This window comes from Notolepis coatsorum (assembly GCF_963971535.1).
Source record: "Notolepis coatsorum genome assembly, chromosome: 17".
In the NCBI taxonomy this organism is placed as follows: Eukaryota; Metazoa; Chordata; class Actinopteri; order Aulopiformes; family Paralepididae; genus Notolepis; species Notolepis coatsorum.
Window position 1 is genome coordinate 56,837,816 of NC_140181.1, and position 26,585 is coordinate 56,864,400.

The 26,585-nt window shown below is 41.5% G+C and overlaps 1 protein-coding gene across 1 annotated transcript; it reads right to left on the reverse strand.

The window, feature by feature from the left end:
* Positions 1 to 8,674: 8,674 nt before the first annotated feature.
* On the reverse strand, positions 8,675 to 26,478 carry pex10 (peroxisomal biogenesis factor 10). The gene is made up of 6 exons (XM_084332987.1): positions 26,161 to 26,478; positions 25,986 to 26,066; positions 22,128 to 22,543; positions 19,708 to 19,880; positions 10,330 to 10,465; positions 8,675 to 9,536 (listed from the first exon to the last, which is right to left on the reverse strand). The coding sequence occupies exons 1-6, from the start codon at positions 26,270 to 26,272 to the stop codon at positions 9,468 to 9,470; spliced, it is 987 nt and encodes a 328-aa protein (XP_084189113.1). The 5' UTR covers positions 26,273 to 26,478; the 3' UTR covers positions 8,675 to 9,467.
* Between the last annotated feature and the right edge of the window lie 107 nt (positions 26,479 to 26,585).

A 26,585-nucleotide genomic window follows, 5' to 3' on the forward strand; every position in this document is an offset into this window, starting at 1 on the left:
GACTCGTACATCCCTGGCCTATATTTTATTTCATAAATATATTATTCTATTGTGCTTAACTTAGCTCATATTTCGTTTTACTTTACTCCACCACTTTATTGTATTATCTGTCCGCTAATGTCGCACCAGTAACGTCCAAAGCAAATTCCTTGTATGTGTAAAGTATACTTGGCAATAAAGACCTTTTTGATTCTGAGAGAATAGAAAGAACACAGAGGGACAGAGAGACAAGGAGAACACATACTGAGTACTGACACAGAGAGAGCAGGGTACTAACACGGTCCATGGACAGGCTGAACATTACACCATATGGCCTGTAGCCTACATAGTGCAATATAACACATACATGCTATGAGTAGACATTCAGAAGAGAAAATAATCTAGCAAAAAATTGATACTTTTTGCATTATTTATTAAGTGTGAATTACCATAATCATTTGATTTGATTTAATCCTTTAATTCTTTAAAAGAACACCAACATTTTGGGAAATTAGCTTATCGTCTTCTCCAGAGAGAGACAAGAAGTTAGATACCAGTTTCTCTCTGTGCGTTCAGTAGAAAGCTATCTGGCTGCATGTTAGCCTAGCTTAGCACAATGAATGGAAGCGGAGATGGCCGGTTAGCCTAGGCATTGTCCAACTAACACCTCCCACGAAGGCTAACCGGCATTGTCCCCTTCCATTCATTGTGCTAAGCTAGGCTAACATTCACAGAGATATTAAGGATCCCCAATAGCTGGTGCCATAGTAACCAGCTAGTCTTCCTGGGGTCCACACAAAAAAAACATTATTATTGCAAAAACAAAATTATTAAAAGTCAGTACTCAACACACAATGCATAATGAAACTAACAATTAAGATGGCTAAAATTACATGCAAGCACAAAAAAAGAAATTATAATAATACTTTACAGCGTTAAAAACTATTTAAGATTATTTTAAAAAGTGAATCTACTGTAAATGCAGCAGAGGTTTTGAGGCAGGTTATTCCAAAGAGTTAATGCTCTAAAAATAAAATATCTTCTTAAAGCGTTGGTTTTAGGACCTGGCAATTCAAGCTGCCCACTACTGGAACCTCTAGTGTAATGCTCATGCACAGTATTACTAAAAATAATCTGTTTATGTATAAAAACAGAAGTTTTACTGCTCATAACCAACTTGAACAGCACAAGTATATTAACACTTTGAGTGCCACGCCGGGTTTTCCTTTTTACCCCCTGAATGCCACCATCGGCGCCAATGTTAACGTTAATATCGCCTAATCTATGTTTTAAATTATGGCTATGTGTCTAATCTGCCCATCGCATTATCAAAGACTATTTTCCAGTCAGTGCTGCCAAGGCAGATTGGTTTTTTATCGCGTCATTTCCGTTTTAGAGCATTTAGAAAAGCACCCGTTTTGAGATAAAAAAACAGCCCATTCTGGACCATTCTATGAAAATCGTCTTTTACTGGAATATTCCACAACGTTGATATTCGTCTGCCTTTTTATGAATCGTTTTCAAATAAACGCTAGATGATCAATATTATACGTGCACGCAAGCACATTCGGGCCGCGCACGGATAATCGCCGCGTTGATTTCCTCTTGGACTTTTACAGTGAAACCGAAAGAGCCCATTTCACAAAACAGCTTATAACTTCATCAAAATTTGTCTGATTATCCTAACACTGATAACATAGAGTCCTTACCTGACATCAGATGGTATCCAACTGGTATATTCCAATTCCTGATCACCATTCGAAAAAAATCGATAAGTGTATAGATCCAACGCGATACAGTAGAACTCCATGATCAGCGGGGCTTAGAGGCTCCAGAATGAACTGTGGTAACCCCGGCTGGATCAGTGGACTGGAAAATGTGGAGTACCGGATTTTTTTCCCCATCCATTTTCATTGAGTCCATTTCAAAATCCCTTATGTCATCTGAAAGACGATAGAGGGCGCTTTTTTCCACATATGCTCTCCGGCGGTGCTCGTGTATACTCGGGTAGGCTCGCGTGATGCAATATGATTTCAGATCGCTAAAAAAATATAATATTAATAATTCCGAGAAATCTTGTGAGTGGCTTTCAACCACATAAAAATAAACCCGAGATATCTCGTGTGTGGCAGTTAAAGTGTTAAAAGACAATCTATTTTCAACGTTAAGCCAAGAGAGGCGGGCATGCATACGGCTCACATTAGACCTTAGTGAGCAGCCCAGTACCAACCTTGCTGCCCTGTTCTGGACCAACTGGAGCTTCCTGAGGTCACCACTGGCAGCAGATGACCACATCACAGAGCAATAGTCAAGATGACAAAACTAAACTTTGCACATCTGACATAAAAGGGGAAGGGCAGCAAAAGAAGCACATTTCCTGGAAATACCAATTGCTCTTCCCATTTTCAAAACAATATAATTAATATGCTGATACCAAGACAGAGTGCAATCCAGCATCACTCCAAGGAGTTTAGTACTTTCAACTTGTTGAACTGCCGAAATTACACAAGTTTAAATGAAGCTTTGGATTTGTAGATAACCTGTGCCTTGTTCCCAGAACAATACATTTAGTCTTGGAGATATTAAGGACAAGTCTATTACATACTACCCAGTCATGCACAACTTTAAGTTCTCTGCTCAAAACGTCATTAAGTACATTGCATGATGGTGCAGCGTAATACAATGTCGAATCATCTGCATAAAGAACTGTTGTAGCATATTTGGTAGCCCAAGATAGGTCATTAGTAAATACAGAGAAAAGCAAAGGTCCTAAGCAACTTCCTTGCGGAACGCCACACTCTAGTCTAGACCTCTGCTACTGGACAGGCTGCCATTTAGATACACCTTCTGTGATCTAGACGTCTAGAGGACAAATAACTTAGTCTCCACTTTAAAACAGAAGAGTTAAAACCATAACATTTAAGTTTCTCAACCAGTAGAGAATGGTCCAGCACATCAAATGCAGCACTAAAATCTAACAGCACAGCTCCCACCAGCATATAGTTATCTATAGCTTTAAGCCAGTCATCAGTCATCTGTATCAAAGCAGTAAAAGTAGAGTGACCACTGGTATCTATCTTCTTGTCTCTCTCTGGAGAAGACGGTAAGCTAATTTCCCCAAATGTTGGCATGTTCCTTTAAGTGTCTTGCTTCAAATGAAGCCCAGCCCATAGGTATATATGGCTTATAAGACTTTTCCTTTTCATAAAAAAGGATGAAACATACATCTAAAAGAAACAACCAAAATACAAACAAGGTATCTATAATACAACACAATATGCCCAACCGCATAATTACGCCTGTGAACTCACATATTTCATGTCAGCAGAGCCAGCAACAGGAAGGGATAAATAAAAACAAAAACATATCTTACATAAAAAGCTGAGATTGCCTTCTATTAGGGCTTGGAAATTTTATTTATTTTTATTTTTATTAATGTTTTTCTTTTCTTTTTCTTTCATACACAGAACAAGACATCACAATACAATAACATAAAAAATAACAATAACAATAATAATAATAATAATAATAATAATAATAATAATAATAATAATAATAATAATAATAATAATAATAATAATAATAATAATAATAATAATAATAATAATAATAATAATAATAATAATAATAATAATAATAATAATAATAATAATAACAATGACAACAGCAACAACAACAATAATAACAGACAGGCAAACAAGAAAAAGTAAAATAATAAAAAAAAATATTAAAAATAAATGTGGCTCAGGCACTAGCGGTCAAAAACAAGTATAATGGGAGTGGCCTTTAAGGAGTCGGCTCCCAGCCAGTGTTAGGACCATTAGACAAAGATAGACTGTGTGTGTGTACGGAGTGTATGAGTGTGTGTACTTTGTAAATGCGTGTTTAACCTGTGTGTGTGTATTACCTATGTGTGCTTTATATATGTGTGTTCTACCTACCCATGTGTGTGTGTGCATTACCTATGTGCGTGTTTTATGTGTGAATGTTTAATATGCCTGTGTAATTTACACGTGCATGTTGCATGTGTGTGAGTGATGTGTGTTCTATGTGTGTGCATGCGTATATGTGTGGTGTGAGCGTGTGTATGTGTGTGTGTATATGTAAGAACCTTTACAGTAATTACGGTTCCCTCGGCAACGATACCAGCACAATCAGACAAAAACAAGGCAGCATTGGTCTGTAGGGGGGTTATGGGTAATGGGGAAACCCACCAAGTACAGTGGCAGACAGTGCAGGCCCAATATGAGACAGATATGGGTTGGAAATTTAATTTGATGTCTATAACCACTCCAATTTCTATCCATCGTCTACTCAGTATAGCTCCGTTTTATTTATTTTGCATCTTCAATTTATAGGCGCTTAGTTTTGCTTTGTGGGAATTTGCAATAACTTTTTTGTGCTTATGTTCACATCTACCTTATTCTGTCTGATTATAATTCTTGCTTGTTTTTATTAGTTTTTCTCTGAACTTGTACAGTATGTTGGGACTTCAGGTAGACTAGTTGCACTCTTTGCGTCAACTAATGGGGATCCAAATAACCTAACAAAAATAAACTAAATAGCAATAACAAGGGGCAGGATACCAGTTCTCAACAGAGCATAGAGCCTGTGGCTTCTATGAAGTAACTATGTCTCAGGAGTCAGGACCATAACACTACTTCATCATTCTGAACATGTGTTCTTAGCTTAGATGTTATTTGACCATTTTTCTCTAGAATTGAGGGGTACCTTTTGTTTCAACAGATTAACATCACATTCCCAGCAAAGCATGTTATAGAAGATATACTCCTTAGTCTGCCTTTCACACCCCAAGTACTGCACAACACACTATCTCACCTTGACAGTCAGAAGGGGGGCTATGTGAGATTGCTGTTCATTGACTATAGTTCAGCTTTCAACACCATATAGTCCCCACCAGACTGGTTGACAAGCTGATCGATCTGGGTCTGAGCTCCGCCATGAGTGCCTGGATCCTGGACTTTCTAAGTGACAGGCCCCAGGCGGTCAGGGTGGGGGGTCATACCTCCAGCAAAATCACCCTGAGTATCGGGTCCCCCCAGGGCTGCGTTCTGAGCGCCCTGCTGTACTCACTGTACACGCATGTGTGGCCAGGTTTAGCTCCAACTCCATAGTGAAGTTTGCGGATGAGACGGTGGTGGTGGGGCTGATCTCTAACAATGACGAGAAGGCCTATCGGGAGGAGGTTGATGAACTGGGACAACAGCCTACTCCTGAACATTGGTAAAACCAAAGAGCTGATCGTGGATTTTAGGAGAATACAGCAGGGGACACACACGCCGTTGTGGATAAACAAGGCTATCGGGGACAGGGTGAGCACTGAGCAGTTTCAAGTACCTGGGAGTCCACATCACAGAGGACCTGACATGGTCTACACACATAGATTCTGTGGTGAAAAAGGCGAAACAGCACCACTATCACCTGAGACAGCTAAGGAAGTTCAGAGTATCGGGGAAGATACTCCACTCCTTCTACTCCGGGGCTGTAGAGAGCATTCTGACTGGAAACATCACTGCCTGGTTTGGAAACAGCACAGCACAGGACAGGAAGGCACTCCAGAGAGTGATGCGCTCAGCAGAGCGTACTACGGGTATTGCACTACCACCCCTGCAGGACTTGCAAAGGTGCAAATCCCGAGCCTGCAGAATTATGAAAGACCCTCACCACCCCAACAACAGCCTGTTTAAGCTGCTGCGGTCAGGCAAGCGCCTGCGGTCACACGCTGCAAGAACAGAGACTCCGACTCAGCTTCTTCCCCCAGGCCATCAGAACACTGAGCACACACCTCATGAGGCAACCGCTAAAAAAATCACTTTAAACAAAATGTCACTTTAAAAAATAGAATCTTTAGAAACACTTTAAAAGGAGGTACTGTATAGTTTAGATACAGTAAGAGTTAACATTGTAAATTGCATAGTAGTGTATATATAAGAACCAGTTTCTCAGGAACCTAGCATGTCTTTTTTACCATGGATATCTTGTGTCTTATCTATTTTATTATTGTATTTTGCACAATCAATGCGGGCAAGACCACCCGCATTTCACTGTATGCCCTGGTATGTATGTGACAAATAAACCTCTTGATTCTTTCAAATAATAAAAGATGTCTGTGCCTTATCCTTATCTGGCTCTATTCTGGAAAAGAATTTCTGATATAATGCTTTGATAGTTTTGTAGAATTTGCCATCAACATCACCCTTGATTAGTTTAAAGAAAAGCTAATCTCTGTTAACACAATCAAAAGCCTTCTGGAAATCTATAAAGCAAGCATATTGTAGATTTTTCTCCTGGATTCTTGCTTTAATAACAGTGGTTACTGTATAGATATGATCAATACAGGCCCTGAGCTTCCTGAATCCATTCTGCTTATCAGTAAGTAAGCCAGACATCTCCAAAGAGCCTGTTGTTACATGAATATAAGAATATATTTCTTAGACCGTACTGATGAGACTAATGCCCCTGTAATCTAAAGGGACCCTTGGATCATTATAATTATCTGCACTTTTGTTCATTTAGTGGTTCAAAAACATCCACTGCAAGTGTGAAAATGTATTTATTACCTGCTAGCACAGTTAGCTAATGTTAATCTACCATACCAAATGATCATACTGGGCTTGTGAATTTGTTTACATTTTAAAGCTTCATGTATTATGATACTGTCGTGGAAATATATTATCATGTTCTTATAGATCTGTGTTGAGATATCATGTTATACAGCTTGACTCTCAGTATGACCAGCTTGACTGGTTAATGTGTGTATGTCTCTTTAAGAACACTCTGACATCCCGCCAGTCATAACAAAGTTGTTGTTGCTCCCAGTGACTGAGAACCATTTTTGTTTACCTTCATCATCATATCTGATATTATGTTATGACTGACAACTGTGTATTTAACATATGTCTGAAACAGCACTCTGGGTCAGTCTATGGCCAGACGCTAGTGGGTTAACATATTGTCTCGGACTATAGACTGTCCTTTCAGATGTGGCCACGGTATTGTTAATAAACTTTCTTCTTATTATTGATAATGACTCAGAATGATTTGTAAACGGCTCATCGTTTAGTCCTTTAATATTTCCCATTACAATACTAACTTGATATCTTCCTTCAATGAACAGAAGGCCACTGCAACTCAACATACAGTGCTCAGAGAGGATGCCATAAAACAGTCCTAACAAATCAAATAATACATCGGAAGCTGAACAACTCATGACATTCCACAAAAATACATTTATTAAAACAGCAGGAATTAAAACATAATTTATACTGGATCTTTTACTTTTCAATTAAAGTATTATTAGACTGATACAATCCAATATTCAATGCCATTCTATACATCAGTGGTACTCATACCGCGGCACTGACTATGTTGCGACTAATAATTGATCTTGGGCAACGCAGGCTACAGGACATTCAAATATTGGTCTGCTTTGTGAAAACACAATTTGTGAAATGGCCTGGTTACTGGACCGACGTCCAGTAACGAGGCCTACTGACTTTCCTGAAGCAGGGAGAAATAACTTCAAACAGAAGCGTACTGCCCCTTCAGATCACTGTTTCCAGGCAGCACAGAGCCCCATTACAAAAGCATTGAGTGTCACACAAACATCCCACTGAATGTGGTAAGTCCAATGTTTATCTCCTGCTAACTGTTTACAGACTAATATTTTGTACAGTAAACGTCTCCCTCTGTATGCATCTCTCTCTCTATCTCTTGCATGCCTTCTGAGACACACACACACACAGTTCTCCAGGTGGGAGAACAGGAGACTGACAGAGAGGGGGGAGGGAGAGAGAGACACACACACACACTGTAGCCTCTCCATCTCTACACCCTCTCTCCCTGTGCGTGCGTGCGCCTCCCCTCTCTCTCTCCCTCCTGTTCTCCCACCTGGGGAGAGAATCTAAAGCTGTGGACTTTGTGGAGATCAGGCTGTCTGTAATATCCACATATCATTCGATCATTTCATATCCGATTTAGAATGGTTATGGACTTTGTGGGGATCAGGCTGTCAACCGCAGACTGTAATGGAGCCTACTACATTATTCTATTTATATGGTTATACATGGACTCCGTACTGATGGGTGTCTGTAGCCTAGGTAAATCATTCATGACAATATTTACACACCTCGTGATTTTGCCATATGTATTAATAGTTGAGTGGTAATGGGAATACATAATGATGTAATGATGTGACTGAATTCAAAATGGGAGCACTGTGGATGACTCTTGCCCCACTACCAATTTAGTAATCTGCTTTCCAGAGTCCGAGAATCACGTTTAAAGTAGTGTGCCTTGTATTCCGACAGATGGCATTCTTACGCTGCCCGGCTGCATGCCATAGAGTGAAGAATGGAGGAAACTAGCATAGCAAGCCAAGCCCTATGTGGTCAAGCCAAACTCTATGGTCAAGGCAAGCCCTATGATCAGTAGGGTTGGGTACCGTTCACATTTGATACCGGTACCTGGGAATCGATACCGGTACCTGGCTGTACCTTTTTCCGGTACTTTCATCATGACACAAAATATGCATTTCTGTTGTAAAACTAAACTAAAGTCTAAACTTCTCAATTTCAACATTGTTGTCACACCACACAAACTCCTCCCTACCCCTCTCCCAAACCATTCCTACAACAATTTTTTTTATGTGGCATGATCATGTATACATTTATTATGTATTGTAAATTTTTTTAAGTTTAAATATCAAAATTATCTGGCCATCCTCGGTAAATACTATCAAACTCCTCTGATCTGGTCTTTCCAAAGGACGGACGGATGGACAGACCGACGGACGCACGCACGCTGGGGTTAGTTTTTCTCGCCCTCCAAAATGAATAAAGAAGTGAATAAATGCATGGCGTTAAACAAAGAAATGAGTGCATTCCATTAGCCCTGATAACTGTTTTGGGAATGGGAGAGGGGAGTTATAATGGAGGACTCTGATTACATAAAAGTTCAATGTAATTCAAATGAATTCCATATAACTTTGAATTTGATCAAAATTGATGAGTTGATTGGTTGAGGAACAGCATGTTTTTGTAATGTGCCTCTTTCAACAAAGTGGCTCCTGAGTTGGCCAAGGCTGAGTATCACTGTTATAAATTCAGCATTCTTCAAATAATACAAAGTAAGCACATTAAAATTAAGTATCTGGAGAACATAGAACACGGTTGTGCCTGTACCATATATAGAGAAGTAGCATCTCAGAGCTTTATTCTTTGCATTAACAAAATTATATTTGTTGTATATTGTATTATCTGCTGTAAAGCGCTTTGGGTAATTGCTATACAAATTACGTTTATTATTATTATATTATTTATTTCACTCTAAAAACTCTATTCATCACACAAGGCACAAACGTCTCTGTGATGAAGGACTGCTTGACAGGGTCTTTGTACATGTACTTTCTTGAGTAGTCATTTAATCCAGTGTTTAGGAATGATTCCAGCCGTCTGTGGCATCTCGTTCTAGTTGTAGTTCCTCAGGTAGACTAGTCTGTGAGGTTGAAACTTCTCCCGACACAGGGGGCATTCCGTCTGTAACAGACGAGAAACAAAGAAACATATATATATTTATTTTAGAATTATATAATTTACAGTAGCATAATTCAGTGCCACACAATTGTCTCCTTGGTAAATATCTTATATCACAGTTTTCTGGCAATCAGTAAATAACATTGGCTGCGATGTGATCTTTTAGCGTCTGATTCATATATTTTTTTACTCTTCTGATGATGGTCTACTAGCCCAACATTCTGGATTTTTGGAACCCCGGCCCCATGTGTGAATTACCAATGATTGGTAGAGCCCTTTCTCAGCGCAAGCCAAGCTGTTCTTCATACTAGCTCCGGATAGTTAGCCGCAAATCAATGCTAAATGAATGGGGTCAAGCTCCTGTCTGTAGAAGCTGACTGAGGACAACTGAAATCGACTCCACAGTGAGTGCACACAAAGTCGATTTCAGTTAGATCAGCATGGACTGTGCTGAGAAAGGACTCTGATCAACATCATCATTGATAAGTAGCAGATAGGGCTAGGATTCCAAAAATCTGACCTATCCCGTTAAGTCGAAATGCTCACTTGTGTGACACAGGTTTGGTGATACTGGAGCAATTATACTGTATACAATACTGCTTGCACTAAGGTACTAAATGTATACAGAGTGTGATGTGTAAAATTGTCCATTCTATATCCCTGCACCATTGTCACCAAGACATCCTCCTGTAGACTTGTTGTATTTGGACATTTTGGATGAATAAAAAGCGTTTCAGATTACTTTCCCTGTATGACCGTTGAGTGCTAATGTCATGGAGTTCCTCATCACACAGACCTTGGTGTTGCACCACTCGGTGATGCACTCCCAGCAGAACAGGTGTCCGCAGGGTGTGGACGTGGAGTGTCTCCGGTCCTCCAGGCAGAGGATACAGCGGGAGGCACGGGTGGAGGACGTCTCTCCTCGCTGGGGACTGGATATGGACACAAAACAAGGTTGTTAAGAGTCTAGCTGAAACAGCATTTCGAGAGTATCTAGCCTCCATATTGTGAGGTATTTCAGAGCGGAGCAGGACAGTCAGGTGGGACGTAATTGGTTGGGAGGAATTTGGTTGAAGACATCGGGATCAACACAACAATGGGAAATGCTATCAAATAGTTTGTTTAAATATTAATGAATATTACCTGTATTAAAATGAGGCTATTGAATAACATATCAATTATAAATGATTTGATCTCGCTCTGAGATTACCAGAGTTTGGACAGCATGGGTTCAAAAGGAGTCAGTGGCTGGTAATAAATAGCTCTGCCCGCACCGACCTCACGCACAGAGAGAGCAGTTGGGAGGAATAGAGCAATGTTGCGCTCACAAAGTTTCACTCAAGTTTTGCTACTAATAGTGAGTGAATTACAGTCGTCATGCAGGTGTGCTGTATTTTTGTAGTTGGCTAAAATTATGCGTTGTTGTGATGAGGAGCAGTGTAAAAATCCTGCATGATCGCTGTGTGTAGCCTATATTGTGCGGGTGTCTGATAGATGGATTTGTGTTGAGAGAGAGGGGAGAGAAAGCTACATAAATGGAGCCCTGGGGTGAGATAAGAAAGAGAGATAATGGAGATCTGTCTCACTGACAAATGACGAAAAAGAAAAACAAAACTGCACCTGTGGTAACCGCAAAAACAATTAATTTAGGCTTACATGACTTTTACATACTTGTTTAACCATTTGGTTGCCGAAAACGTAGAACTACGTTTCTGTCACCTGATCGTTGAGTGCCGGAAACATAGATCTACGTTTTTTTTTCTCACGGTATTTCTTTTATTCGCTATTGCCATTCATAACTCAGCGGGGCACCTTGTGCATGCTGTACTGCATGTGTCTGAGCTGGCAGACGGTCTTATACCACCCTCTAACGCCTTCGGCCATTATTGCACCCCGTTAGAAACGGGTTAGTTTATTTTCTCTACCGAGCTGCGGCGTGGGGGCGGGTCCTAAACACTCCGGCAAAACACACGCTTGTAGGAATGGTTTGGACTACTGACCCCGCCCGCCGAAGTGCAATGCCCAACAACGTCGGAGACAGGATCGCTGTGGATAACTGGAATGGCGATGAGATAATTGGATTCTTTTTTTTGCATTACATCAGAGAACAGGAACAGGACACTCTATATGAAAGCTATAATAATAATAATAATAATGCAGGACTTAAGAAGTCTTTATTTGGCATTCAAACGACACACGCATGTGATGGGCGGCACACACACACACAGGAACACACACATGCAATTTCTTGGGTCGCCGATGCGATTGAGTCTCTGCACATGACCCACTCTATATGAAAGCTTGCGTTGATCTGATACTTATTTCTACCATGATTGACGCTATCTGTGTTTTATGTGTATGACTGTTTGCCGTTGGGTTGCAGGAGGGGGGGTAGGGGGCGCGGCGGTCTAAACCACATTGCATGCGTGCACGAGGAAGGATAATAATGATGGCCTAGCGTTGATTTCAGGAAGATCCGATAATCAGAGACACAATAAAAGGAAAACATTTGTGTCTTTTTTAATAATTTCTTTTTATATATATATATACCGTAATTCCTCTAATAGTAACCGGTATTCAATTAAAAACCGGGTCTCTATTAATTTAATGACCGGGTGCGCTCTTGAGCTAAGCAATTATAAGCCGGCCTCCTAATACAACCCGGGTTTCATGTATATTAGAGGAATTACGGTATTTCCCTCAACGGATTTACCATAGGCAATATATTTTGTTATTGTTGTTATATGCTGGCCTGGCTGTGCAGTAAATACCATATAATGGTATGGTGTTAATGTTTACCAAGAGAGTAAGCCTACCTCAGAATTGTATAAAACGAAGTTATTATTATTATACCAGTATTGTGATTGCACTATTTTACTTTATTTTACTTTTTTTGACCACCTGTAATTGCACTGTTTACTACCGTATTTCATACAGTACTTGGTTTCAATCAATGAACCCAGTACATTTTACTGGGTTCAAACTGACACAAAATGTTGATTTATTCATTATGATCTGTTTGAAAATTAGAAATATAGGCCTCTCTCTTATACATGCCTCCTCCTAATACAAGCCTGGTATCCGCTACAGTTGAAACAAATACAAGCCGGGGTTACTATTAGAGGAATTACGGTATATAGTTACAGTTAGAGTGTTGAAGAACATATTTAGTATAAAAGCAAACAGTTCTTATAGTATCTCTATATTATAGTATTATTTGTTTGAAAAAGGCTCTTTATGAGACGAGTTTCTTCCCAGCACAGGGTTGGAGTAAATTTGCATGTGAAAGAAGGAGAGCGTGTCGTGTCTTCAACAACAGCTCGTCAAAGAAAGCATAGTATAGCCAGAGTGCAGAGTCCTTTGGTCGACAAGAATAAATTCTAGCTGAAGCGGGGGAGCCGTCTCTCTCTCCCTCTCTCTCGCCCACTATTGCATTAGCTAACGCTAGCCAACAGTCAGGCAGAGAGAGCTCTCACTAGTAAACAGGGGTGGGAGGGAACTGGGAAGCGGGGAAGCCGTCTCTCTCTCGCCCACTATTACGTTAGCTAACGCTAGCCAACAGTCACAGGCAGAGAGAGCTCTAGCTCTAGCTCTCTCTGTCTGACTGGGTTGGCTAGCGTCTAACATAATAATGGGCGAGAGAGAGAGATACGGCTTCCCCGCTTCCCAGTTCCCTCCCACCCCTGTTTACTAGTGCACTAGTAAAGGAGGGATTCAGTAGAAAGCTGTGTTCTGCCTGCGTTATTCGCCTAGCTAACCGGCACATCCGCTTCCATTCATTGTGCTAAGCTAGGCTAATAATGGAGAAAACTATTATTGAAAATAATAAAAGCAGTTGTTGCTGCTATCTGGCTGCGTTATTCGCCTAGCTAACCAGCACATCCGCTTCCATTCATTGTGCTAAGCTAGGCTAATAATGGAGAAAACTATTGTTGATGATTATAGTTAGTGTTCTCACCACTATGTAATAGGGATGCACCGAATGGGAAATTCTTGGCCGAAACAGATACTGAAAATAGAAAACAGTTGGCCGAAAACCGAAAGCCGAAAGGCCGAAAATGCGTCATAGAATAGATTTTTTTTTACCAATGTTGTGGAACATTATGATTATGGAAAAATATATGATTATGGCAAAACTTAACTTAAATAATAAATAATCACTTATGGGTCCATAAAACATTTATTCAGCACTTCTGAATGCATACAGTACATTAATTCCATCTTTTCTCTGGCTGCCGCAACGGACATCTGTGCTCTACTGAGCGCACCTTTCTAGTCCCCAGCTGAATGTGCTCGCTTGACTCGGCACAGTAGACGCGCGACAGACAGACAGCGTCAATGTGAGAAACACAACCCCCCCCCCCCTCTCGCTCTGAATAATATGCATATTAGATCACTCAGTGATTAACCGCGACGGGCAAAGTAAATAATATAGTAAATAAGGTCGGATATAAAAGCATGTTAAAGACGCATTTATTGGACGCGTTGCGCGCAGAGTTTACATAGAAACAGCGCGACTCCCGACAGTGCGACATCATCACAACACGCGAATAATATGCATATTAGATCACTCCTACCGCGACGGGCATATAGTAAATAAGGATATAAAAGCATGTTAAAGACGCATTTATTGGACGCGTTGCGCGCAGAGTTTACATAGAAACAGCGCGACTCCCGACAGTGCGACATCATCACAACACGCGAATAATATGCATATTAGATCACTCCTACCGCGACGGGCATATAGTAAATAAGGATATAAAAGCATGTTAACACTTTGGCTGCCATGGGTTAAATTAATGATATACCATAGATTGCCAGCGCTATTTGTCTATGGAGAAAGTCCCCTTCTTTGCAGGGCTATAACTTTTTAAATTCTATTGCTACATTGCCATTATTAGGGCCCATTCAAAGTCCTATATGTATTGTTCATTGTGTAGCAACGTTAAACTTTTTCATTCACATATTCATAGTAAAGTATGGTCTAATGTATAAGTATGTTTTCATCTCTTTCTGCAACTTTCTCCAGAACGTGATATATAGCCCCAAATGCATTATATTGATGATGAAATACAGTTTGATGGCAATCAGCGCGATATAAAAAATTCCAACTAGACGTACTTCTAGAAGTTACTACACGTCATCTGATGTTGACCGGATGGGCGAGGGGGCGTTTATAATTCCGTGGGCAGCGTTATACCAATCATCTAATGTGGGTCAAATGTTGATAAAAGCAGTTAGTATCGAAGATGGTAACGTTACACGCTGAAACTCACCCCAGTCTCCGCGCGCCGTTGGGCGATCATCGTCGAGTAGAAATTTTATCATTATGGGATATATTATTACCCGGTCCATCTCCAGCTTGTATAATGGTATATACGTCCAAATCATGTTGTTTATCGAGTTATTGGCAATCGATCGCTATGTAGAGTGACGAGCTAGAATGCCGGAACCTATCCCGAGTGGCCGGAAGCAATACGGACATCTAACACAACCTCCACTGTGCTTCCTGTTAAGCGGTTGCGCGATCGGCCACCAGATGGCGCTCCTGAACCGCCAGAGAGCTCAGTGGGTCCTGCTGGTGGTTCTCAGGCCAGCGGAGGGGGAATATGAATCCGATTCCAGATTTTTGAAATATTGATATAAGGACGCTGTACAGCGTCCCCCGGCAACTTTAGCATCGCCAGCAATGACGCTGTAAAGCGTTTTTAGGCAGTCAAAGTGTTAAAGACGCATTTATTGGACACGTTGCGCGCAGAGTTTACATAGAAACAGCGCGACTCCCGACAGCGCGACATCATCACAACAACACGCGAGGTTGTTAGGTTGTTTCTGTTTCGGTGATATATTTTCGGTGAAAAATCTCTTTCAGCCGAAAGCCAAAAGGCAATTTTTTGCCATTTTCGGCCGAAAACTTTCGGTGCATCCCTACTATGTAACTATGATTATAGTTAGTGCTCTCACCACTATGTAACTATGATTATAGTTAGTGCTCTCACCACTATGTAACTATGATTATAGTTAGTGCTCTCACCAGTATCTCACTATGATAGTTATCCTGGACTACTGCAACGGGGTCCTGTCCGGGGTCCCAAGCAAAACCCTGGACAGGCTCCAGTATGTTCAAAACTCAGCTGCCAGGGTTCTAACCCGCACCAAACCCTGGCAGCACATCACCCCCACCCTCATCCACCTCCACTGGCTCCCCATCAAATCCCGCATCACCTACAAAACCCTCCTGCTCACCTACAAATCCCTTCACGCCCTGGCACCTCAGTACCTCACTGACCTCCTCCACCCCTACACTCAGTCACGGTCCCTGCGATCCACGGACACTGGTCAGCTCTCCATCCGCCGAACCAGACTACAGGCCTAAGTAAATGGAAGATTGCTCCACTTCTGCAAGGTCAATTTGCATGTTCTTGGTATCTAGGAACATCTAGGGACCTGGGGGTATGTATTTCCAGTGTCAGAGATATTGTGTCTGTTACTAGGCTTGAGTAAATTGTGATGAAACAAAGGAAAATATAAATTATGATTTATGATTTTTGCATCTTTGATCAAAAATGTATACGGGTAGGAGAAAATGCTCACCGAGCTCATTCACCACCTTATTGAGATCATATGTACAAAAAATCTAAGCAAATGAACCGCGGGAAGATGATTAAACAGAAGGATTTGTAGATACAGTAATTAATGATAATCGATTTTAATTATAAATTCATATTTGACCTTGAACTTGACCTTGACCTTATTATGGCCGAATCATACATCTATGGATAGGGGAAATGCTCCTCTTTCCAATGGCAGGGCTGAATCTGGATTTAGTCATTTCCTTGCGGTTTTTACGATAATTAGCATTTTCCGATAAATTTGTATTTCCGATAAATCGTATAAAACATCGGTAAAAATGAAAATATACACTTTGACTACTGTTTTTGATAGGGTCTTTACTCTTGGCTACAAAACAAATATTTAAAAACATTGACCTCTTAGGGTGCTTTCACATATAGTTTTGGTGGACTCTGTGCGGCTCTGGTGGTGAAGTTGCAACATTGTTGCATTCATCATTTGGTTCGTCTGCATTCACACAGCAATTTGTCAGGCGCACCAAACTATCTGAACAATGTCACGCGGTCGAAAAGGGCGCTCGTCTATTGGACAATAGAGTGGAAATGTGTGTGTGTGGCTGCGAGCCTGTGTGCGCGTGCGCGTGTGGACTGATAGATAGTGTTGTTTTGCAGTGAATGCCGCGCGCGATAATAATAATAAGCCGGGTGTTCCTTCGACCCAAGATGGACAGTTATATAGATAGATAGATAGTGTTGTTTTTCAGTGAATGCCGCGCGCGATAATAATAATAAGCACTTCCTATATTTGGTCCGCGTTTGGTCCGATGAAGCGAACCGAGACCTATGTTTTTGGTCGGACCAGAGTTTGCGCGTTGGTCCGCGGACCGAGTTCGACGCGCATTCACACAAACCCCAAAAAGCGGACTATCGAATTCTGGTCTGATAGTCCGGACCAAACAGCCCGTGTGAAAGCGACCTTAACATCCAAGGGCCCACATGTGGACGATTCTTTGCCGACCTCTAGTGGCTCGGGTGTGCATTTATTTTAATACAATATATAGATAGAATTAAAGCCCTATTTGTTGCCTGTCGATTGCCATTTCAGGTGACAAAATCCGCTCAGCGGTTCTCGAGTTACATGCCGATATGTGAGGCGTGCCCCAAAGTACGCAAAAGTACACATTACCACCCCCGACTCACGGGGCTCTAGCTCCGTCAATCATTTGGCGATCGAAAATCTTTGCACAGGGTTGTAGCCAATGAGTGTGGCTTTCCAATGATACACCATGATATGATAATTGGGGATCTAATACGGTCTCTATTGATCGATTTATGATAAAGAAAAGTCGCCTATAGGGGGACCTTAAGGCTTAACAGGACAGTATAATGTCATGTAGGGTAGGGTATCTGCTGTATAATGTCATGTAGACTTTTCACAGTCATTACTGTGACAGCACTTTTATGTTAATGCTATTCAGGTGAGGGTAGTTGTCCACGCCCAGCCCAAACTAGCTCAAGTGTGAAAATCTTTGCGAGGCCTTTTTCTCCCCTTGAGTGGTCTAGAAAACGGACTGCTTTACAATATTTTTTTTCTTTTGCGTTTTTATCGCTTTTTACTACTGGGCAGTAAGAGAGAGAGAGAGCGAGAGCGAGGAGGAACGGAAGACAGAGTGGGGGGGAAGACATTCGGAAAATAACGACGGATCCGGGAATCGAACCCGGGTCGGCCGTGCCGCGACTCCACTGGGGCGCCCTGCTTTACAATATTTAAATTAATATATGATATTCAAAACATTCTCAGATTTCAAAGTATGACACATCATTTGAAAGCTTACATTCTGTACTTTCACAATCTGGACAAATCTGGAAAATGAAAATAGAGACTTGTAGACATTTTCGCTAGACTGGGTCACATATAGGTTTAGCTCTACAAACTACAACTACGTTTACATGGGGTTAATGGACGGCAAGGAAGGGGTCACTTCCCGGAAGGGGCGTGGCACTCAATGTGTTAAGCATGCAGTTTTATCATCAAACCATTTGTTTATTTCTTAATGTTCTTTAATGTTCTTGATTTAATACCTTTATTTTATTGATTCTCATTCCCGTTATGCCTGTTATGTTGTTTCTCTTTAACTCTTTCATGGCCATACCCGAGTATAGTCAGGTTATCTTGCCAACGGTTGAGCGCCAGAAACCCGAGTATACTCGGGTTTTGAATGTTTTCCTTTGATCCGCATTCTATATGGTCACCCGGAGCCCTCTATGTGTCTATGATTCATCTACCTACATTGGAATTGCAATGACGATCGAATATCACCAGGTGGCACAGTATCGCCTACATTTTGAACTCAGAAAGAAATGGGTCAGGAGGGGCAATGAATGAAATGGACTATCAACACTTGCTCTGAGTGGGAGGAGTTCCTGCAAAGCAATCGCTAGCCGATCTGCTCGCCTCAAAACCTATAGTGTCCCGTAAACACGTGTAATTAATTACATATAAACGAGTAATCACGATCGCAGATGGAATCATTGGAATTATTCTTTTTGGAGTACATCCTGGCTAAGATAAGGACCCTCTGTCTATTTTACTGAACCTGAAACATGTTTCTGTAACGATCACAGTGGATTACTTTACCGGACATAAACCAAGCGTTTTCTAACGATCGGATTTTCGGTCATTGATGATTTTGTGAAGGTACATATGTACATGTTATATACCTTTGATTTGGAGTTTCAGGGAATCAACCAGAACGATTCGGGCTTATTGCATAATAATGCATCCTATCTCGCGATCTATGAAAAAAGACTGAATTATTCCGGAAATGGGGCGCTGTTTAGCGTGTAACAAACTACAGTGTGTAGAAATGAGCTGATTAGGCAGTAATGGACTATGAACAATGCCTGTAAAATGAGCCATACTATTGTCTCCATAGCTATAATACAGAACACACAATGGGTCTGCAAAGATAGCTAAAATGGTCATTAACGCTGGCCCCAAACAGCGCAGATGGTGAAAGCTAGTGGCCGTGAATGAGTTAAAGTGCTAAAAAAAAGGGGGATACCTTAAGTTTGATGATCATTAGGGGTGAGACAATACAATACGGTGACAAATTCTGCCCTTGATAATGATAATATCACGATGCACAATATCTGCGATAAACAATTATCGCAAGAAATTTCATCTAAGATATCTGTGTAACTGAAGAAGAAAAAATATTATAGTATTTATTCACAGAATTGACATGATCAGATTCTTTAGTGTGCATCACAAACTGGCCAATTGTACATGAAACAATGTACAACAAATTGCATAATGCCTCTTTAACACACTGACAGCAACTTGATTATTATTATCTATGAATCCCAACGGAAAACTGTGTCAACATATGCAATAAAAACATATACATCATCCGTTTTATCTAATAAGATAATGTTGTCAAGTCTGTTCACCTCATTCCAATTATTATCACTTTATTTTTTAAATAGTGATACTTGGCGCCAGTGTATCGATAACGTGTCACAAGAGGAAGTTTGACAATATATCGCAGTATTGATTTTTTTTGTCCCACCCCTAACGATGATGATTATTGCTACTGTACCTGGGGGCCAGGTTCCTGTAGCGTTTCCACTCCTGCCTGGCTCTCTGCCTCTGTCTGAAGTTGTTGAACTGCAGGGCCAGGGTGATGGCTAGCTGGAGGAGGGACACGGCCCCTAGCACCCTGTAGCTGCTCCTGATGCCCTGGTCGTCACCACTCACACCCAGCACACGCAGCTAGCAGGGAAAACCATGTCAATGTCCTGTTAGAAACCTGGCTAATAATACCCTATGATGGGAGCTTTAAAGGGGGATATTTCCACATAAAAGAAATTGGTTTATTTCACACACTTCTCCGATTAAGATACCTTGTTGCTAGTTGCTAGCATTTGGTTTAACCTGAGACTGTGAACAATGCTAACAAGCTGTATCTTGGTCAACTGAAGTAGTAAACTGTATTGGTCTGGATATAAGACAAGCCCCCTTTTTCTTCTCCAATACTAGCCATATATATATAAAATAGAGATGACCGATATTATCTGCCGATATTGGCATTAAAATGTAATATCGGAAATGATCTGTATCGGTTTTAACTTTTTTAATGACAACTTTTACACAACATGCACATTTTATACATCAAACTCTTCAGCTACTTCTCCTCTCACTCAAAATGTCATGTGATGTATAGTTTGAGATGTTTATGTTTGTTTGGTACAACTCACAATAAATGTTGTGGCTTTCGCATTTCTGAGCTGATGCTGAAGATCTATTGATGCGTGCTTGATGACATCGTCTTTTCATCGTTTTGCTGCACAAATGTTGCATGCATCTCCGGATGAATCTTCCTGAGGTGGGCACAGTCACGTAGGGCTGGGCGATATGGCCTAAATATGATATCACGATATTTTCTGACCTTTCGGCGATACACATCACGATGTTTTTCTTTTTTTCCCCAAAATTCATTATGAGGCTTACCAAGACAGTATTTGAGTTTGCAAGCTAACATTAAAGACAAAATAAAATACCCATGCATATAGCATTTTTATATTATATATTAGATTTAGATTATTAGATTATATATTGCATATATTTAGCAATGAGATATTATATGATTTAGATATGAAATATGATGAATTGAAAATGGGGGACCCTGATGTAAACAAGACGAAAGTCTTTCTCTGGTCTGCATCCTCCAGTCCGCTGTTGACTGTTGTTGTATTGAGCTGTACTGTATTGTACCCATGCTGCAATCTGTTAATAACGTTCTCATTCATTCAGTCGGCAAACAGAATCATTTTGATTGACAGTCGCGTCTGCCAATTACGTCACATCGCTTGCACCCGCCCTGCTGTTCTTAGCACCAATCGGCAAGCGCGTATTCATTTTTTACTTCCGCCATTGGAGAGCTCAATGACAATAACAATGGCAGCAGTAGCTCGCCGCGGCCGACGTTTAGCTTTTAGCTCCGCAGAAGGACTAAACGACTGGAGGCATAATGATTTTACTGCAACGGATGTTATAATAAAAGCCTTTCCATACATCTGTCTGATTGAAAACTTTATTAACAGACCGCAGAATGGGCACAACTGAGTCAGCACGGGCTGAGATATGAACGACTAATGCTTGCTATATCTAGGTCGACCTCGGTCGTTGCTATGTAAATACGCTGATGTTATTGAAAGTGTAACTATATAACGTTAATGCCACAAAACGAATGCCTTTGTTATCATAAGTAGTAACTTTTGATGCAGTAGTGTGTGTGTGGGGCGGCGCTGTTCAAAAGTGTCAACGTGTGGACCAGATTGACGCGACACAAGCCTCTTGGGCAAAACATCACGATACGTTTAAAAAGTGTATCGTTAATGAACTGTACCCGATATTTATATAATATCGTCATATCGCCCAGCCCTAGCGCAGTGACTGTAAAGCGGAGGTTATGCGAGGAGGAACCAAGACGTCTTCCTTCAATACTTCAAATTTAATCTCCCACCTAAGGAAGAATCCGGAGATACACGCAACGTTTGTGCAGCAAAACGATTAAAAGCAGCAACAGGCGACACCGAAAAAACCCACCCAGTTGTCCCTTAACGAGTCGAAATGATGGGCACTGGCCAGTTACATGTAGAGCTCATCTAGAGAGCAGGGCTTGAGGCCAGTTTATTTTTAATGAATGTGTTACCCCAAGTAGGCTAATGACTGTGGCCGCTGCTGGTCCAGCACTGTTAGGAGTTATTTTTATTCAAATGTTTATCTTGTTTCAGTTGTTTGCACTTTACCTCAGTTGTATAGGTACAATGTTGTTTACATTTTGTGAAGAAGTAGAAATGTGCCCTATGTAGTGGGCGTTTGTCAGGATTATTTCAGGGAGAGTGATCCAAGCTGTTTGAGAGTTGAAGTAGTTGTCATATTTTGCACAGATAATGTTTACATTTAGCCTTGTTGAATATCAAACATCCCTAATATAAAACAATTGAAAACACCTACATAGCTAACGCCAGCTGTCCTCTTGGCCAGGTGGTAGAACGCCCCACTGAGGTAGAACAGAGCCACGTGGACTCTGTGGAGGATGGTCAGCCCCTGCTGGAGGGCGAACACGGCCGGCACGCAGGCCCTCCTCTGGGGCTCCGACAGCAGTCCCACGGCCCTCCGCACCCAGCTCCTCAGCCGGGCCCCGGCACTCCATGGACTGGCTGCTCCACGTCTGTCTTCCCCTTCCTGCCGGTTCTCCTCCCCCCCGGCCTCCAACTCATTCTCCAGGCACACCAGGACCTTGTCCAGGAGATAAGGCGCACAGGTGTGGAAGAGGACCAGGAGGCCTCGTCTGGCACGGGACGGGATCTGACGTTTGGTGGGGTCCACTTGGATAATGTTGACATACTCCTCGCCCAGTGTCTGGCAGCCTGCGGGACGCAATGTTACATTTCAAAGCCATTTCAGGGGCTACGTAAGTGTTAGTATAATTTCCTTCAATCAATTATTTGTATTGCTTTGTTAGGTACTGCCATTAGCAGAGTATAATATCCAGTTTGAAATGATAAAAACGACTAATTTGTAACAACATAAAGTGCAACAGCACAAAAAACAGAAACAATAAAATATCAATGAACAGCAAAAAACAAGCAGACAAATTACTAAGTGAGTAAGTATCCGTATCCACTTCCATTAATTTGTGCTAAGATAGGCTAGCTTGCAGCCAGATAACTTTCTACTGAAATTTCCCATGTTAGTCCCATTAAATTCATAAGCAGTTTTCTAGTTGCCCTAGAGACAATCACACACACATTAACCCTTTCACTACCACACTACCTGTATTGTGATTGTGATTGTGAAAGTGTGCCCCCCCCCCCCCAACCACCATATCCCAATGTACCCAACCCCCCCCACCCAACCTCCTCCAATGTACAGTTTCTACGTCAAATGTATATACTCCCTTTTCTTGACTCCTTCTGTATCACAAACAGTACTGTATTTGCAAATCTGGTATGTCATAAATGTATAGATGTAGCAGTACTGACTATCTGTATGTCATGTATGTCATATATGTCCTGATGAATTGAAAATGGGGGACCCTGATGTAAACGAGACGAAAATCTTTCTAACCTGTCTCAAACCCTGCCCCTTTTCTTGATCCTCCAATCACAGCTGTCGCTTACCTCTGACTTCCTCGTACAAACTTTGTTTGTACGAGGAAGTCAGAGGTAAGCGACAGCTGTGATTGGAGGATCAAGAAAAGAGGGCAGGGTTTTGAGACAGGTGTGTATTGAGCTGTACTGTATTGTACCCATTCTGCAATCTGTTAATAAAGTTTTCAATCAATCAATCAATCAAAAAGGGTTAAACATGAACAAAATAAGCATCGTAGTAACTGCACATTCTTGATTAATTGAAAATGGAGGACCCTTATGTAAACAAGACGAAAGTATTTGTCTGGTCTTCATCCTCAGCAGTTGTTAGTATTCAGCTGTACTGTATTGTACCCATTCTGCAATCTGTTAAAGGGGAACTCCACTTTTTTTGGAAATTAGCTTATTTAACATCTTCCCTGGAGTTAGACAAGAAGATGCATACCTTTTTTGTCTCTGTGCGTGCATTTTAGCTTTGGGAATAGACGCTCCGTTAGCATAGCTTAGCTTCATCACTGGAAGTGAGGCAGGACAGTAGCCTTACAGTGTATTGCAAGGTCTGACATTGACCAAACTTAATATGCATGACCTTGGTGGGCTCTAGGTCAACTCCTGAAAAGGGGGTCAATGTCAGACCTTGCAATCAAAAGTTAGGGGGCGCACTGAAATTATGGCAAGGGTTATTAGCCCCCTAACTTTTGATTGCAAAGTCTGACATTGACCCCCTTTTCAGGAGTTGACCTAGAGCCCACCAAGGTCATGCATGTCAAGTTTGGTCAATGTCAGACCTTGCAATACACTGTAAGGCACTGTAAGGCTACTGTCCTGCCTCACTTCCAGTGATGAAGCTAAGCTATGCTAACGGAGCGTCTATTCCCAAAGCTAAAATGCACGCACAGAGACAAAAAAGGTATGCATCTTCTTGTCTAACTCCAGGGAAGATGTTAAATAAGCTAATTTCCAAAAAAAGTGGAGTTCCCCTTTAATAACGTTTTCAATCAGTCGAACGTGTATGTTAGTATAAGTTCCTGTTGGACAAGATGACAGTTTATATTTTTGATAGTTTCAGTTTTGATAGTTTATCAGTGAGCTGGATACAATCCTACCTGGAGGGGAGGGAACAGATGGTGGAAGTAAACGGTACACTATCCCCCCCCCTCACAGTGAGCTGTGGTGTTCCACAAGGAAGCATACTAGGACCGCTACTATTCCTAATTTATGCAAATGACATGTCGTCAGCTTGTGACTGCAACTTGTTCCTGTTTGCGGACGACTCAGCCCTGCTGGTCTCTGACAAGAACAAGTTACAGGTTGAAAAAGCCCTCAGCTCGGAACTAGGCAAAATCTGCATATGGCTCGCCGACAACAAACTATCATTACACATGGGCAAAACAGAGTCCATTCTCTTCGGTTCAAATAACAAACTCAGCAAGACCGACGGCTTCTCGGTTACAGTGGGTGACAATATTATCACAAGGAAAGATGAAATTACCTACCTGGGTTCCATCCTAGAGGCTAATCTTTCCTGTGACAAAATGGCATCCAATGTAATAAAAAAAGTCAACCAACGAACGCGATTCTTGTACCGGATCTCCGCTCTGGTAAACAAGAATACCCTGAAGACTCTAGCAGGAGCACTCATTCAAGGGTACTACGACTATGCTTGCACCTCATGGTACCAAAGCACCTCAAAGGCACTAAAAAACAAATTACAAACATCTCAAAACAAGCTAGTCAGACTACTACTTGACCTGACTCCTAGAACCCACCTCACCCCTGCCCACTTTGACAACCTAGGATGGCTTAGAGTAGACGACAGAGTACAGCAACTTGCAATGGGCCTGGTCTACAAGATACACTACGCGACCAAGGTACCCATGTACATGTCAAAATACTTCCCAAAGGTCAGTGAATACCACGATCACAACACCAGAGGGAGCTCCACAAATCATGTAAAACCCAGATTCGGATCAAACAAGGGACTAAACACGTTTCGCAATTATGCCACATCAATGTGGAACGCCCTGCCTAAAGCTGTAAAGGAATGTGAATCACTACCCACCTTCAAAAACACTCTCAAAAAACACCTACGTGAGACTGCAATTCGAAACTGGCCCCTACAAATGTCCTAACCTAGTTGTACAGTAAATGACCAAGTAAGGCTTTGTCAATATTCCAATGTACAGTGTAAAATGTGTGTGTGTCCCCTTCCCAACCCCCCCCCCCCCCCCCCCCCACCTCCAATGTACAGCCCTCACCCAACCCACCCAACCCCACCCCACCCAACCAACCTCCTCCAATGTACAGTTTCTATGCCAAATGTATATACACTCCTTTTCTGGACACTTTTGTATCACAAACAGTACTGTATTTGCAAATCTGATATGTCATAAATGTATAGATGTAGCAGTACTGTCTATCTGTATGTCATGTATGTCATATATGTTATGATGAATTGAAAATGGGGGACCCTGATGTAAACAAGTCGAAAGTCTTTCTCTGGTCTGCATCCCCTTAACAATTGTATGTATTGAGCTGTACTGTACTGTACCCATTCTGCAATCTGTTAATAAACTTTTCAATCAATTCAATCAATCAATCAAACAGAATGTCACAGAGAACGTCAATACAAGCTCTCTCCTGGAACTACTGAGAAACACGAGGAGCTGGGGGTGTACAGACATGTAGAGACAAGGTATTATAATAACAGCATAATTACCCGAAACTGTGGTCAAACCATAGTATGCGAGATCTGACAACAGCTCTATCTCTTTCCTCCAGTCGAGCCATGTCTTGGAACCTGGAAGAAAGGAACATTTAAACAGCCTTATTTTTAAACAGCGACAACATCGCATTTGGCAGCAACCTTTACATATTCTGCACCATGCACTTACCAGCGAGGGTCTGAAACGCCTCGTTCGCGTTGTTTCTCAGAAATGTTTGGTAATGTTCGTCCTTCTGACTGGAGCGGATCAGCTGGGACTGGTTCGCAGGTACAAGAGGCATGGCAGGCTAACGCCAGCTGTAGCTATCTTGGTTTATAATACGTAAAACAGTAACATAATTATGCATGACATCGAGGGACAATTTGACGGAACTTGAATTGCATCCAGTTGTCCGGTAAGGGGGATATGGGAGATATTAATTTATAATATCTAGAGAAATGAATATAAACATAGTGAGTTAGCAATCCGGAAAAACATGCATTGCAGCCTTTCTTGCTCGGTAGTCGGTACACATGGTGGTAGATACACAACTCTTAGCAGCTACGGCGCCGCTTGGTGGTCGGAGGTATTACTAAATCATATTACTATGATAA